We start from the raw sequence: 16,655 nt of genomic DNA on the forward strand, positions 1-16,655 counted from the left end.
AGTTACTGTTCACATGTATTCAGTCTCACCATGTTGTCTCACTTTTATCGTTCAGGGTCTTCATTTGGGTTTGGTTCAGGTTATGGTTCTTGGTTTATTATCTTGTTAGTTTGTTTTGATTTCTTCACTTTTATTTTGTATGTTGGTGCTGTAAATTTTAAAAATAGCTGCACTTGCAATCGCCTCTGCTTCTTTGACACCTAGACATTAAACAAGGACTGTGACCTCTGCAAGAACTTGGGAGGTGGAGCTTAATAAATTCACACGTGCTGTCAAATTGCATCTTTGTGACTGTCTTTCCAACATTAGCAGTAGAACAACAAAAATCAGTGTTTTGTACAGGTCAGTTCCAGCACTTCTAACCTTTCTCTCGCTCCTTTACACTCAAAGCACTTTCAGCAGACTGGCATTAGCTTTAGCAAGGTTCTTCAGTCTGGGCTTCACCTGTAACAAGGCCAGTTGTGGCATCTTGTCTAATCCCAGTCAAGTATTTTTGCTTAAATATCTACTATCTGAGGTGCAATAAAAACACAGAGAGAACTGTTTTAATTTTTGATTATCCAACTTTAATAAAAAAAACAAAAAACAACAACAACTATGAAGTCAGTCTAAGGTAGTAGTTTTAATGCATTTATTACCATTTTTGCACATGTGGCTGTAGTTTCCAATCCCTTCATCTCCTTTTTTCCTCGAAGCAGGCATCATTTTCTACACCTTGTAATCCAATAGTAGTATTCAGATATGCTGACTTTTCCATTTTCTTCAAAGCCTTTAGATAAACCTTTATTCTGGAGCTCTGGCTCATAGTCACGGTGCTTTTTATGTCGTATTTGGCACATTCTTTTCACCTTCCAGTAGCTGTCAATAAAATATCTGCTTAGAGGAGAAACTCTGGTCTCTGTCACCTCAGATTCTGTGAGCAGGCTGAACTACACCAGAAATGTTGACTTCACAAAGTAACATATATTCCAGGAAAGCATTTGACAAATCATCCCATCAGCTAAATACAGCAAACTGCCAAATTGATCTTTATAATGAACATATGACATCCATGATTAATTTTGTAATGAGTGTCTGCTGATATTGTTACCGATGGGGTTTAGCTCTTATTACATATGTACAATAAAAGAGCATTGCAGTTGCAATATGGTATTTGATTCTGCCCATCTCTCTCATCCTCTGATCAAACAGATCAGCTTCCAGAGCATCAGCTTTCATGCTAATACTGTCGTCAGCAACATCACACTCGTCATATATCATATATTTGTTGCTTGCCAAATGGAAACTGTGCTGTGTAGCTGCGTTGGATTTAGGAAATCCAATGTTTGTCACACTAATTCTGCATTCGATTTCTCATTATTAGTCAAGTCAAGTCAAGTCAAGTCAAGTCAAGTGTATTTCTATAGCGCTTTTCACAACAGACATTGTCTCAAAGCAGCTTTACAGAATTTTAAGAGTTAAAGGGGAATGATGTGTGTATTTATCCTGATGAGCAGCCTGTGACAAGGAAAAACTCCCTTAGATGTTATGAGGAAGAAACCTTGAGAGGAAGCAGACTCAAAACGGGAACCCATCCTCATATGGGTGACAACACAATTCTGTATTTGACACTGTTTTAACACCGTTTTGGACACTGTTTTAAAATTGTCAGTGAGAAAAGAAGCCCTTCTGTATATTTGTGGAAAGCTTTGTAGACCTCACAGTGAAACCTGCCCATTAATCGTCTTTTCTCTTTCAAAATGCCATCAAATCTGCACTAACAAACATCTCCAAGGGACATCACCGAGACACACACTCTTAGGAATGATGAAAATACAGCATCAGTTTGTGAATTGGCACTGGAATCACCAAGCTCTTTGGCATGTATTCAAATGTAAACATAGTTCATGTGTTTCATGGTGAAGGTTTTCTTTTAACAAGACCTATTCTGGTGTATTAGAAGAGATCCCACACAAATCTGTGTGTAATAGGGCAGTTGCCTGTCAGAAGCCTAAACACCCAAATTAAAGTGATTCTGCAGTAAGCATTTGGCTTTTGAGCATTTCTGAGCATTGGCTTTGAGCTTACGGTCATGCTTTCTCTGCTAATCACAGACATTGTGCTGAACGAGTGTTGCTAAGCACCAGTGACGAGACACACAGTGGGATCCAAATGGTAAATGGTAAAATGTACTGCGGGTTCATTTTTCTTATGACAAACATTTATTTTTTTGTCTATCTGATGTCTTAAAACTCAAACCAACATCCGAGTGCTAAAAATGCACAGTCCCTGGAGAAATTGAGTCATTTTGAATGTATTTTGCTTTATATAAACACAATAAGACAATATGAGCTGGAGTTTGTCGTGCTCTGCCTATGCAGTCTTCTTTTAAAAGCAGCCCTTTTTTCTGTTTTTGTTTTTTTTACAGTGGCCAGTGTAAGTGCACATGAATAATTAAAATTTGAATGAAACTAAACGAGTTTGTGTCATGCAAAATAAAAAAAACACACACACACACACACACACACACACACACACACACACACACACACACACACACAAACATACACACAAAAGATAGTCATGGCTGCATGGCTTTGCAGCTATTGGCATTACAAACCTTGCATTATACAGCCCCAGTGCTCTTCCTCCTCCTCCTCTTTTTCCTCCTCCTCCTCCTCCTCCTCCTCCTCCTCCTCCTCCTCCTCCACAAAGGTATGTATGGAGGAGGATCTGCAATCAAGTGTAATTCTGATCACAGTCAAGTGGAAAATTGTATGCTGTTGATCTGCATCTTTTGTATTGCATATAAATATATATATATATATATATATATATATATATATATATATATATATATATATATATATATATATATATATATATATATATATATATATATATATATATATATATATATTTATATATGAGTTCATTCTTTAGGTCCTGTGTTGTATGGGTTTTTTTTTTACATGTAGGAATAAAACAGGCACTTCAGAAAAAGGAGCTGCTATCACCACCATGCAGCAATCCATTGACCTAGATTTTCTGGATTTCAGCCACTCTTGTAACACAGATAGTGCAGGAGCTGCTTTTTATGGATTTGGATGGTCCTGGGTGTGAAGATTTGTTGAAGCTACTCATAAAACAAAACGTCATTATTGCAGGATGGATCTTGTTTGTAATTTTTAGTTACATGGCTTTAAGAAACAGGACAAAGGGTCAAACATATGATTAATTATTTGATTACTTTACATTACTACCTAATTTCTTCATCTTCCTATTTTTCTTCTTAATTATATTATTATGATTAAGATGATTATGATGATGCTTATTATCATTATTATTATTATTATTATTATTAATTATTATTATATGCAGTATCTATTGGTAATAGAGGTTAGACTGTATACTCTGGAGCCATTATATACTATGTGGCACGCAGAAAAATTCATCTTTTTTATTATCTAAACTATATGAATAGTGCAATTATCCAGAGCCACATTTGGTGCTATTCACTTGGCCTGCTATAGCTAAAGCATTCACCCATTCAAGCCATTCAACCATTAAATCGTTCCTGTACAGGGGGGAAATCAATAATAAACCAATAGTAGTAATTTTCTTTTGATCTATATTTGATACATGTCAGCTAGTGAAAGCAAAAATAATCATTTTTATTTACTCTGATTGTATTGAAAGCCTTGTGTTTCTGATTAAAAGATAAAGCCATTTTCCATACATGTTATATAATAAATAAAAATCTGAAGTATTATTCTATAGGCCTACATAGCAGCATTGTGAAAGAAAATAAAACCTTTTTTATAAAAAATCCAGTTGTTATGTTAAACATGGAAAGAGTCACAAGGTGGCACTATTCAGTAAAACACTTCAACCCCAGGATGGTGCTTCATATGCCAAAGCTGTCTACTTTCATTCTTTATTCAAATTTTTATATATATATAAACACAGAGTCCTTGGTTCCACATTTGGGTAATACTGGGTTACTCTGCAGGGTTTTGCATCCTGTGGGGTTTTGACTGGTTTACAAAACCTGATCTGTAGGTGAACTATCCATTGTAAAATGAATGTTAGACTGGAAAAAATACCCTGCAATTTATAACATTTACACTGTAATGTTAACAGCATGTTGTATTGTTTTATTAAAAACAGTGGTGAGGGAAGTGATTTTCAGATTAGGGTTCATTAAGCAAAGCCAGGACGCCTGTGATATATATTTTTTTTGCATTCATAAAAATATCATCAGTTATAATCAAAGTGATTATAGTTATAATTCTGCTTGACTGCACAATTGAAATAAATGTGGCAAAGATAACAAGAACAAATCAGGATATAAATAATGTCAGCTTGGGCCTAATGAGTTCTGTCGGTTGAAAAATTCAGGAAAAGCTCCACGCATCTAATATATAACCATTGTATTAATGCACACGTCCAATAATGAGCCTGATATTTAAATTGCTGGATTATGTTTATAAAATCAATCTTTGCTGAGGGCATTTGTGAAGTTTATTTAACAGTTCAACACAGAGTTTAAAAAGGAGTTAAAAAATCATTGTTTTACACTTATACAGTAATTTGAACCTTTTTATTGCCAAGTACACAGGACCCCAAATTAATTATCTACAGTAATAAGCTTTATTTTTATGCAATTATTTCATTGCCAAGTAGATAGCTAGCTAACTCTGATAGTTAATTACTTTTTAATTATGTTTGTGTCAGACGAGGCTAGCTATATTAGCTGTTTTCTTTTAATTAATGTCTAGGTAGGAGGAGGTAAAATTGTAGCTTTTGTTTTGAACACGTCTGTTTATTTCATTTATGTTCATGCAGCATGCATTAAAACTAGCAGGGTTTTTGGTTATTAGCTAGCAAACTCAAGCTTGTTATGCTAGCAGGACTTTTGCGTTTATCGTTTATCCAGTTTTATCCAACACTGAAACAGAATTGAATATTGAATAATTGAAAAAGCCATATATACAGGGACTCTTAGCTGCTTTAATGCTTTTGGTGCCTAGTTTTTTGTTTTTTTTGTAATGTTAATATTAGATCTTCTTCTTTCGGCTTCTCCCATTAGGAGTCTCCACATTAGATAATCGGTCTCCTTACCCCCTGTCCTCTACATCTGCCTCTTTCAACCCAACTACCTGCATGTCTTCCCTCACCACATCTATAAAACTCCTCCTTGGCCGTCCTCTTTTCCTCTTTCATGGTGGCTCCATCCTTAGCATTATTCTGCCGATATACCCCATGTCCCTCCTCTGCACATGTTAAAACCATCTCAATCGCACCTCCCTCACCTTGTCTCCAAAACATTATACATGCGCTGTCCCTCTAATAAACTCATTTCTAATCGTGTCCATCGTCGTCACTCCCAACGAAAACCTCAACATCTTCAGCTCTGCTACCTCCAGCGCCACCTCCTGTCTTTTAGTCAGTGCCACTGTCTCTAATCCATACAACATCTCAGGTCTTATCACAGTCCTATAAACTTTCACTTTCACTCTTGCAGATACTCTTCTATCACAAATCACTCCTGCTATCACTCTTCTCCACCAAATTCACCCTGCCTGCACTCTTTTCTTCACTTCTCTAACACACTCTCCATTACATTGCACTGTTGACCCCAGGTACCTGAACTCCTCCACCTTCTCCACCTCTTCTCCCTGCAACTGCACCACTCCACTGCTCTCCCTCTCATTCACACACATGTACTCTGTCTTACTCCTACTGACTTCCATTCCCCTTCTCTCCAGCGTCTACCTCCACCTCTCCAGGCTCTTCTCAACCCATATAGGTTTTATTTACAATTTAGACATATTGTTATTTCTATAAGCATAATGTAAGATCTTTTAATGATCTGTCAGTACTGGAAATATTCTTCCATTGCATCAGCTGGACTGGATCTACTGTAAGTGTAAGCCAGATTCAAAGCATTATGGTGGGAGGTGAGTGAGATTGTTCATGTGTAATGTCAGGTAATGGATCTGTGTCCTTGTTGACTAACAGTGCCCCAAATGATTTAGTGACAGGCCCTGAGCGCTCACAGCCCAGAGTTTAATCCATTCATATGGTCAATGAATGTGTCCCAAATGTCATGTTAGAAACTTGATATGACTTGACTTGAAAAACTAAGAGCCTATCTGTGTAAGTATGCTTGACTACTGTATGAGTAAATGAATGTATCTCATACAGCTTTATTAATGTAATTTAAGTTGTAACAAGTATTTCTTTCGTTTTTGGCAGAATGGAACATGTCATTTATAGCTTAGATATACACTGATTGTTTACCTTTTTCAGGCACACCTGTAAATGTGCCAATTGAGGCATTTAAAATCATGCAGATAAAATTTAAGCATTTCAGATATTTTTATATCAGTTATCAGAATGGGGGAAATGTAATCTCTGTGACTTTAATCTGTGGTGACAAATGGGCTGATTTGAGCATTTCAGAAACTTCCTTCACACACACAGAAATCTTTATAGTTTACACAAAATAGTGTGGGGAAAAAATGTAGTGCACGGAGCGTCTGCAAGATGAAACACCCTGTTGATAAGAAAGGTCAGATAAAGATTGCCAGATTGGTTTGTGAGTAGAAAAAAATCTCAGTATACACAACACATTGAAAATGATTATTACATCTGCAGAAGATCACATCTAAAGCTATCATGGGCACTCATGTATCTATCCAGTCTTCTAACACGCTACAATCCATCACGCTCCTTAAAATCAGAAAAACTCCGGCCTTCTAGTAGTTCCTAGAATAGCAAAGTCCACTAAAGGTGGTAGAGCATTTTCACATTTAGCTCCTAAACTTTAGAATAGTCTTCCTGACAGTGTTCGGGGCTCAGACACACTCTCCCAGTTTAAGTGTAGATTAAAAATGTATCTTTTTAGCAAAGCCTACACATAACACACATCACATCATAATCTTGTGCTCCAGAACATCTGATCACATGCACATTATCAACTTCTGCTTGTTAATTTCATGAACAGCAGCTACGCTAATTCCTCTCCACTGCTTCTCTTTCTCTACCCATCCCGAGGCATCCTGAGGTTGCTCCAGCCCCAGTCACGTCCCACCTCATGAAGATTGTGGACCTTTAAAGAACTAGATGCTGACCCCGCAAACATCCCAAACCATTTAGAGACGTACCAGCGCTATTTGGATCCCACTTCATGTGGAGTTTTGACATTGGACCTCTTTGAGTGTTTAAAGGCTCTGGCATGGAGAAGCTGGTGTTGGATCTGTGATGATCTCAAATGTTGAGCTATTTTATGAAATGCTCAGTAGCGCCTGGTTCCACATATCAAGTGACAGTAGAAAGGACATTACTCATAATCTTACACTCCGGTACTCATGTTAGTTCTCACTCTCCAGTGTTTAAAGACTATAATCACACTCTTGATATCACCCAAATGAGGATGGGTTCCCCTTTTTGAGTCTGGTTCCTCTCAACATTTATTCCTCGTAACATCTATGTGAGCTTTTCCTTGTCACGATCTCCCAGGCTGCTCATCAGGTATAAATACACATCATTCCCTTTTATTCTTACATCTTTAAAGCTGGCTTCAGACAATGTCCATTGTGAAAAGCAATAATAGAAATAAACTTGACTTGACTTGACTTGACTTAACTTGACTCATTCAAACTGGACAGTTAAAGTCTGGGGAAAAAAACTAATATTTGCAGACGACCTTATCCAGAGTGACAATTGTCTTATTCAGAGGTTAAGAAACTTGCTCCACTGCCCAGGAGTCACAGCTTGACAGTCCTTGAATTTGAACTTACAATCTTTTGACCAGAAAACCAACTTCTCAACTACGACTTCCCCAAGTGATCATTTTCTCATCTTCAACTGTCCAATTTGGATGATCATGTACTCATGGTTGCCTCAAATTAACAGTAGTGGAGTCCAGTGTAGATTTCTGTTATTTTAGTCCATTAACTTTAATGTGTGTTCTGTGCTACAAAGTGATCATTTGAGTTATTATATCTTTCCTGGCAGCTTGAACTAATCTGGCCAAACTTTTCTCTGACCTCTTTTATCTAAAAGACATTTCCACCCACAGAACTGTTGTTCACTCAGTGTTTTTTCACATTCACCATTCTGTGTAAACTCGAGAGACAGTTTTGAGTGTGAAAAATCTAAGGAGTTTATGAAATATTTATTTACTCAAACCAGACCATCTGGTAGTGGTGTTCATGCCACAATCACTTTTTTTTTTTTTCTTCAATGCTGATGCTAAATGTAAAAATTCATTGAAGCACTTGGACCTGCATCTGCATGACAGGTGTTTCTAATAAAGTGGATAGTGAAGGCACATTACTATCTACACCATGTACTGTATAGTTTAGCAAAAAAGCAAGTACTAGATTCCTTTTTTCTGTATGCAAGAATTGCTATGACAACTCTTTTAAAGGGTAAACGTATTGGCTAATAACCTTTTTACATTTTATAAGGGATAACACTAAAACACATGGAAGGCAGTGGTAAATGATTCATATCCTGCAAGCTCACTCATTAATCTGGCCTGTGGTCATCAGCAGAAACATATGTGAGTGTAATCAATAATGTCTCGGCTCTCTACTGAAACATTCATCATCACAGCCACCTTGTCTACAACTGTTTCTGCTTTTTGCAGGACTGTCGGGCCGTCGTGGGAAATACATTGAGGAAGTAATTAAACCACAGACCTAGGATTTGTACCTAATCGGAATCTTCCAATGATAGGAATAGCAGACACGCTTTGTGGCTGGTGCACATGAGGAAAATGACAAAAGGTTATGGTAAAAACTCTGAAATTATTATTGAAGATGAGGTTTGGTGCAACATAGCATTTAAAAACTGCAAATGAGACACGCGTGTGTGTGTGTGTGTGTGTGTGTGTGTGTGTGTGTGTGTGTGTGTGTGTGTGTGTGTGTGTGTGTACTGCATATGTATGTGTGTTACATTCTTATTTAATTCACAACTCTGCAACAGAACATACTATAGGCAACAAAGTGTATCATTTGTGTAAAGCAAGACAAAGCAGTGGCTTTGTATATGTAAAAAAAAAAAACATTTCCATGCTAAATTAACATTTTCAAATGATCACAAATTACAAAATAAAATGTATCATATTATAATAAAAAAATCTGAATCTCTATTTACGAGCAAGTTGGTGCATGTTCTGCAGTAATATGACAGTTTTAAGGCATTAGTCAATTTATTGCTGCCTATTCTTTGTATGTGTGTGTGTGTGTGTGTGTGTGTATGTGTGTGCGTGTTAAGGACTGAGTGATGCATAACAGCAGCCTGTAAACTTTGTAATAATTACTTTGGACACCTATGAGAGGATGTGTGCGCAACCGGGAGCGGCATGGATTTAATTATAGTTATATCGTACATTATATATGTATTGCAATTATATTTGATTGTTTTGCAAATTACAATAAGTGACAATATGCTATGTCTGATTTATTTAAAGCGACTGTTAATTCTTTTTTAACATCACACTTACAGAGAAAATACTCGAACTATAATGTAAAAGTAATTTACAGTCATCTCTGTGTTACTTACACTTTATTTATGGCATCTTGCATACACCTTTATCCAGAGCAATTTACAGTTACTTCAGCTAATTATGCACTGAGTGAGTTGAAGATTAAGGGCCTTTCTCAAGAGCCCAACAGTGGCAGCTTGGGGGTGCTGAGATTTAAACTCACAAGCTTCCAATTGGAAATCTACCATCTTAACCACAGAGCTACCACTTCCCTGCTACCCTGCGACCACTTCGCATGTCAGGAGCGTTATATGCTCAGATACAGCATACATCCTCTAAAAGAGATTAAAAGAAGAGTTACACTTTTTATACTGTGTAAAATGTAAATACAAACAGAATTTAATGATTTGCAACTCCTATAAACCTATATTTTATTCACAATAAAACACAGAAAACACATCAAATGTTTACAATAAGGACATTTTTAAATTGATTGCCCCAATGCATCTCAAACAATTTTGGACAGGGCCATGTTTATTACTATGTAGCGTCCCCTCTTCCTTTTACAACAGGCTGTATACCTCTGTGTACCTCTCATTTGTGTCTAATTCCAGCTGCTCAACAGTCCTGTGTCTTCTTTGTTATATTTTTGTTTTTTAATGCACCAAATGTAGGCAGGCCGGTTTTGCACCTGGACACATTTCAGCAATCATGGTGCCTGTCTAGATGATGCCTTTAATGGTGCTTTCTAGATGTGAAAGCTGGCCTATACTTAAGCACTAATGCACCTCCATACCATCAGAGATGCAGGCTTTTGAACTGATAACAAGTCAGATGGTTCCTCTCCTGTTTAGTCTGGAGGACATGTTGTCCATGGTTTCCAAAAAGAATTTTAGATTTCAATTTGTCTGACCAAAAGACAGTTGTGTTCAGAAACCAGAGATTTCTGGAGGTGTTTCTGAGCCCATGCAGTGATTTACAGAATTTTACAGAATTTACAGAACAGATCAGATTTACAGAATTATGCCTGTTTAAAATGAAGTGCCACCTAAAATCATAAAGATCACGGTCATGCAATTTCTCTTCATTCTTGGAAAGTTTCAGTATTTTGTATTGTAGATGAGATATTCATAGATTTTATTTTGAGTAAATTGTCCACAATTTTGGAGATGCTTTATTTTGGGAGATTGGTGAAACTCTGTTTTTACTTTTGAGAGGTTCTTCCTCTCTAAGATACACTTTCAATAGCCAATCATGTTATTGGCCTGTTGCATTTGTAAAATGTTCCTCCAGCCGTTTCTATTTATTAACCCTTACTTTTCCAGCCTTTTGTTGCCCTGTTCCAAATTTTTTGAGACGTGTTGCAGCGATCAATTTCAAAATGACCTTATTCTTTTCCTGAAACTGGTACATTTCCTCAGTTAAAACATTTGATGTGTTGATGTGCTATTGTGAATGCAATATGGATTTAAAAGATTTGCATTCTGTTATTTTAGTTTAGTTACTTTTTGGGAATTGAGGTTGTATGAGGAAAATAGGATTGTGGACTGCTGAAGGTTATTATTAGTATTTTTATTACTGAGCAGATAGGCCATAGAATAGTGCTGTTTTTTGGTGGGAAGCTATTTGAATGATTGTTTTTTCATATTTCCTCATTTTGGAGGATATTACAACCCATATTTTGTGTCAAACCAATTGGGAAGTTGCGTAGAAACAGGACAGGTTTGTGTGTTTGTGTGTCTGTATTCTTGTATTTCAAACTCGGTTATATTGGGCGAGTGAGTCATCCGTAGTGTCTGTGTATATTTATTACTCTGTCTTCTTGGCAGCATGCTAAGACTATCCAAATCTTGCCTAATGCTCTGACAGGCTGGAAAACAAAATAAAATACAAATTAGATATTAAAATACTCAAGGATACAATTCCAGTAATAAAAATACAGATCATGGATATGACAAGTTTCAGTAAACTGTATTTTTAGTTAGTTATAGTGAACAGCCTTGTACATGCGAGGAAAGAGAAAGAGGGGAGCCAACTACACCTGTCTCTTTCTTACTGTTGAACAATACCTAGTCGAGAGGGTTTAGTATAGAGTCTGGGAAAGCAGAAATTTCCAAGTGCACGGATTAAATGTTATTATTTATATTTTGAAATCATACTCCAAAGAATCCTTGTGAAGATTTTTCATAGCAAGATAATGTCACACTTTTGCTGACAAGTTCTAGGAAACATTTTAACAGTGTCATTGTTACTACTACTTCCTGTTAACGTGGGTGTTTTTTTTGGCAGTGTTTAGTAACAGAATGTACCAGACAAGTATTTAATAAGTTGTTAAAGTAAAAAAAAAAAAAAATTTAAACAAAACTTTGACAGCATTTTCTTCGACTTGTTATTTCACCCTACAACTTTCATATCGTGCTTCTGTTTTATATTGTATCTTATGTTATTTTTTCTGTTTGCCCTGTTATCACTTTAAATACTCAGCTGGAACAAGTAAGCATTCTCATGCACTTAGTGTACCTGGTTCCAAAAGTTATCTTGTTTTTGATCTTGACCTTGAAAATTAAATACAGAAATGGAACATGCAGTGAGATGGAAGCTAAAGAATGTACAGAGTCAAAATTAAGTACAGTATTTATATTACAGTAATACCTTCTTTACCGCGGTTTGAATCTGGCGCCCTCGGTTTATCCCGGAATCGCATTTGCCACATAACTAATTTGTTTGGCTGATTTTCTAGGCCTCTTGCGGATAGCACAATAGACCAAAAAACTTATTGGGAATTGTTTTTATGTTTGTATGTTAAATAAATGTTATAACATAACATTTATAAAATGAAGTACAATGTTAATACAGTAAAATAGCGTTTTTAGGGTGGCATCTGATTATCTTGATTTTTTTGTTTATCGCAAGCGGTTTTTGGAACATAACCGCCACGATAACCGGGGGATCACTGTATATCATTTCGCTATAAAACCATTAGTGAGATCATTAGTGGGATTGCTGTTGGAGGATGGGGTCTGGCATTCATCCAGTATTCAAGTTCATCTTAAAGGTGTTCAGTAGGGTTGTTGGTGTTTCTATTTCAGTGAAGGGAAATTGTAATTCTACAGCATACTAAAACGTCCTGTACTAAAACGTCCTGTGTGCTTCAAACTTTGTGGCAACAGTTTGGTGAAGAGCCAGACAAGTGTGATGGACAGGTCTCCACATGCTTTTGGCCAAATTCTATATATTGGCCAGTGTGAAATGTATAATATCTGCAGTATCTCACAAAAGAATAGCATATCTTTTAAAAGGATAATACTATAGAAAAGTAAAGTGGATATATTTTAAAGTTGTATTTAGAGGACAGTAAATCTATACTGCTATACAAGCTGCACATTGACTACTCTACAATATATCCAATTTTTATTTCTATATTATTGTCTCTTGTAATAAAATGGTTGCTGAAATTTGAGGGGTTTACTCATTTTTGTGAGATATTGTACATCTATACAGTCACTGTTGTTGTTCTAAATTCTTTACAGCATTCATATTTTTATAATAATATGCATATAATAATATTTATAATAAGTTTTATATATTGCACCAGTTACCATCCCAGTATTTCAGTTATAAATATAGCTCTTAAAGAGATGCAACTGATGATTTGTAAATATTTTTGCTAATTAAAGGCATTTTGTTTTTACTTCGGTTTTTTTAAATAGTCTAATTTTTTGTGGATTCATGACATTTAATTAAGAGTTTTTAAAATCTATTAATTTTGCAGGTGTAGAACTCCAAAATTGTGAAATGCTGGGGTGAATACATACTTTCATTAATTGACTTGATTAAAACATCAGCTATTTATTTAATAATAATAATAATAATAATAATAATAATAATAACATTAATAATAATAATAATAAGCACTGAAATGCCTTCAATAGAATTAACAATGTAATATCAGTATGCTGTATGAGAGTTAGCGGGAGGAAATGTGCTGTATGTAACAGTGGGTTTGATGAATAGGGCTATTGCTTGTTTGACCATGCAAGATGTGTGGCCATGCCTTCTGGCATGTGGTGAACAAAGGGTCGTAACAGTGAAATTACTGTTGGATAAATGCGGAACTATGGGATCAGTTTCACATTAGGGCTCCATTATTAGCTCCAGGGTCCACAGTTCAATCCTGATCTCATCTTACTGACTGTATGGAGCTTCTGTGCATGTTTTCCATTCTCCCTGTATTTGTGTGGGTTTTCTTCAGGTTGTCTTATTCCATCCCTGCTTTTAAATACCTGCTGGTCATTGTGTTTCAGGGTGTATTCTTGCATAATATTATATTCTTGTGTTGAGTTATTGTGAAATGAAATGATTGATTTATCTACAGTAAATAATTCAAATCTATAGTAAATCTACAGTATAAAAAAAAATAAAACTCAAGTGTTTAATATTTTCCAAGTTCTAAACATCCAGAATAAACCCATATGAAGTAGCAATGTTTATTTATAATCTGCACAATATGTCAAGACACACTATATGTACATTAAAATGCAAATGGAAACTTTAGTCAAAGTGTTAACACCTAACAGAAGGTGCTGAATGTAAAAAAAAGTCTGTGTTTTTCATTATACCAATTGCTATGCTTAAGCTGTTTTCAGCCAAAATCAGCTCTCAGAGTGTCCCTTGACAAATGGGGATTGCGTTAGGAAGGGCATCCAGCGTAAAACATGTGCCAAATCAAATATGCGGATCACGATTAAGAATTTCATACCGGATCGGTCAAGGCCCGGGTTAACAACGACCGCCACAGGTATCGTTAGCCAACAGGGTACCGGTGGAAATTGGGCTACTGTTGGCCGAAGGAGGAGAAGGAGAGGAGGAAGACGTCTACAGAGACGGCAGGGAAAGGAGAAGTGTAGGAGAGTGGAGGTTCGGGTTGGTACTTTAAATGTTGGCACTATGACTGGTAAAGGGAGAGAGGTAGCTGATATGATGGAGAGGAGAAAGGTAGATATGTTGTGTGTTCAGGAGACTAAGTGGAAAGGGAGTAAGGCCAGGAACATTGGAGGTGGGTTTAAACTGTTTTATCATGGTGTGGATGGAAAGAGAAATGGTGTAGGGGTGATTCTGAAGGAAGAGTACAGTAAGAGTGTAGTGGAGGTGAAGAGAGTTTCTGATAGGGTGTTGATCGTGAAGGTGGAAGTTGAAGGGATGATGATAAATGTCATCAGTGCCTATGCTCCACAAGTCGGCTGTGAGATGGAGGAGAAGGAAAGATTCTGGAGTGAATTAGATGAAGTGGTAGATGGTGTACCTAGAAATGAAAGATTGGTGATTGGGGCAGACTTTAATGGGCATGTAGGTGAAGAGAACAGAGGTGATGAGGAGGTGATGGGTAGGTATGGCCTAAAGGAGAGAAATGTGGAAGGGCAGATGGTGGTAGATTTTGCTAAAAAGATGGAAATGGCAGTGGTGAATACGTATTTTAAGAAGAAGGAGGATCATAGGGTGACCTATAAGAGTGAAGGAAGGTGCACACAGGTGGACTATGTTCTATGTAGGAGATGCAACCTGAAGGAGATTGGAGACTGTAAGGTGTTGGCAGGCGACAGTGTAGCTAGACAGCATCATATGGTGGTCTGTAGGATGGTTTTGGAGGCAAAGAAGAAGAGGAGGAGAGTGAGGACTGAAAGAAGAATAAGATGGTGGAAACTGAAGGAGGAAGACTGTAGTGTGAGGTTCAGGGAAGAGGTCAGACAGGGGCTTTGTGGGGGTGAAAAGGTGCTGGATGATTGGGAAACTACTGCAGGAGTAATGAGGGAGGCAGCTAGAAAGATACTTGGTATGACATCTGGAAATAGAAAGGAAGAGAAAGAGACGTGGTGGTGGAATGAGGAAGTGCAGGAGAGCATAAGGGGAAAGAGGTTAACAAAACAGAAGTGGGATCGACAGGGTGATGAGAAAAGTAGGCAGGAGTACAAGGAGATGCGGCAGCAGGTAAAGAGGGATGTGGCGAAAGCCAAGGAAAAGGCATATGAGGAGCTGTATGAGAGGTTGAACACTAAGGAAGGAGAAAAGGATTTATACCGATTGGCCAGGCAGAGAGATCGAGCTGGAAAGGATGTGTTTCAAGTTAGAGCAATAAAGGATGGAGATGGAAATGTGTTGACTAGTGAGGAGAGTGTGTTGGAGATGGAGGGAGTATTTTGAGCAGCTGATGAACGAGGAAAATGAGAGAGAGAGAAGGTTGGATGATGTGGAGTTAGTAAAGCAGGAAGTGGATAGGATTAGTAAGGAGGAAGTGAGAGCGGCGATTAAGAGGATGGAAAGAGTGGAAAGTCGGTTGGACCAGATGACATACCGGTAGAAGCATGGAGATGTTTAGGAGAGATGGCAGTGGAGTTTTTAACCAGATTGTTTAACAAGATTTTGGAAGATGAGAGGATGCCTGAGGAATGGAGAAGGAGTGTGCTGGTACCGATCTTTAAGCATAGGGGAGATGTGCAGACCTGCAGTAACTTCAGGGGAATTAAGTTGATTAGTCACACCATGAAGTTATGGGAAAGAGTAGTGGAAGCCAGGCTGAGAGAAGAGGTGACCATCTGTGAGCAACAGTATGTTTTCATGCCGAGGAAGAGCACCACAGATGCCTTATTTGCTTTGAGAACGTTGATGGAGAAGTATAGAGAAGGACAGAAGGAGCTGCATTGTGTATTTGTGGATTTAGAGAAAGCGTACGACAGAGTGCCAAGAGAGGAGCTGTGGTATTGTATAAGGAAGTCAGGTGTGTCAGAGAAGTATGTGAGGGTGGTGCAGGACATGTATGAGGACAGTGTGACAGCAGTGAAGTGTGCAGTAGGAATGACAGACTGGTTCAAGGTGAAGTGAAGGTGACTGCATCAAGGATCGGCCCTGAGCCCTTTCCTGTTTGCAGTGATGGACAGGTTGACGGACGAGGTCAGACAGGAGTCTCCCTGGACTATGATGTTTGCGGATGATATTGTGATTTGTGGTGAGAGTAGTGAGCAGGTTGAGAAAAGCCTGGAGAGGTGGAGGTACGCGCTGGAGAGAAGGGGAATGAAAGTCAGTAGGAGTAAGACAGAGTACATGTGTGTGAATGAGAGGGAGGGCAGTGGAGTGGTGCGGTTGCAGGGAGAAGAGGTGGAGAAGGTGGAGGAGTTCAGGT

The 16,655-nt window shown here is 37.6% G+C and overlaps 1 protein-coding gene across 1 annotated transcript; it reads left to right on the forward strand.

Annotated features, from left to right (window-relative positions):
- Positions 1-14,174: 14,174 nt before the first annotated feature.
- Positions 14,175-16,343, forward strand: LOC310729091 (craniofacial development protein 2-like). Its single transcript, XM_083547115.1, has 2 exons — positions 14,175-16,010; positions 16,226-16,343. The coding sequence occupies exon 1, from the start codon at positions 14,213-14,215 to the stop codon at positions 15,677-15,679; it is 1,467 nt and encodes a 488-aa protein (XP_083403241.1). The 5' UTR covers positions 14,175-14,212; the 3' UTR covers positions 15,680-16,010; positions 16,226-16,343.
- Positions 16,344-16,655: the final 312 nt, after the last annotated feature.

The sequence above is a fragment of the Silurus aristotelis genome, assembly GCF_946808225.1.
Source record: "Silurus aristotelis genome assembly, chromosome: 7".
Taxonomy (NCBI): Eukaryota; Metazoa; Chordata; class Actinopteri; order Siluriformes; family Siluridae; genus Silurus; species Silurus aristotelis.

Bases quoted from the DNA above. Each gene is read 5' to 3' on its own strand.
- LOC310729091 (XM_083547115.1), top strand. From the start codon at position 14,213: ATGCGGATCACGATTAAGAATTTCATACCGGATCGGTCAAGGCCCGGG.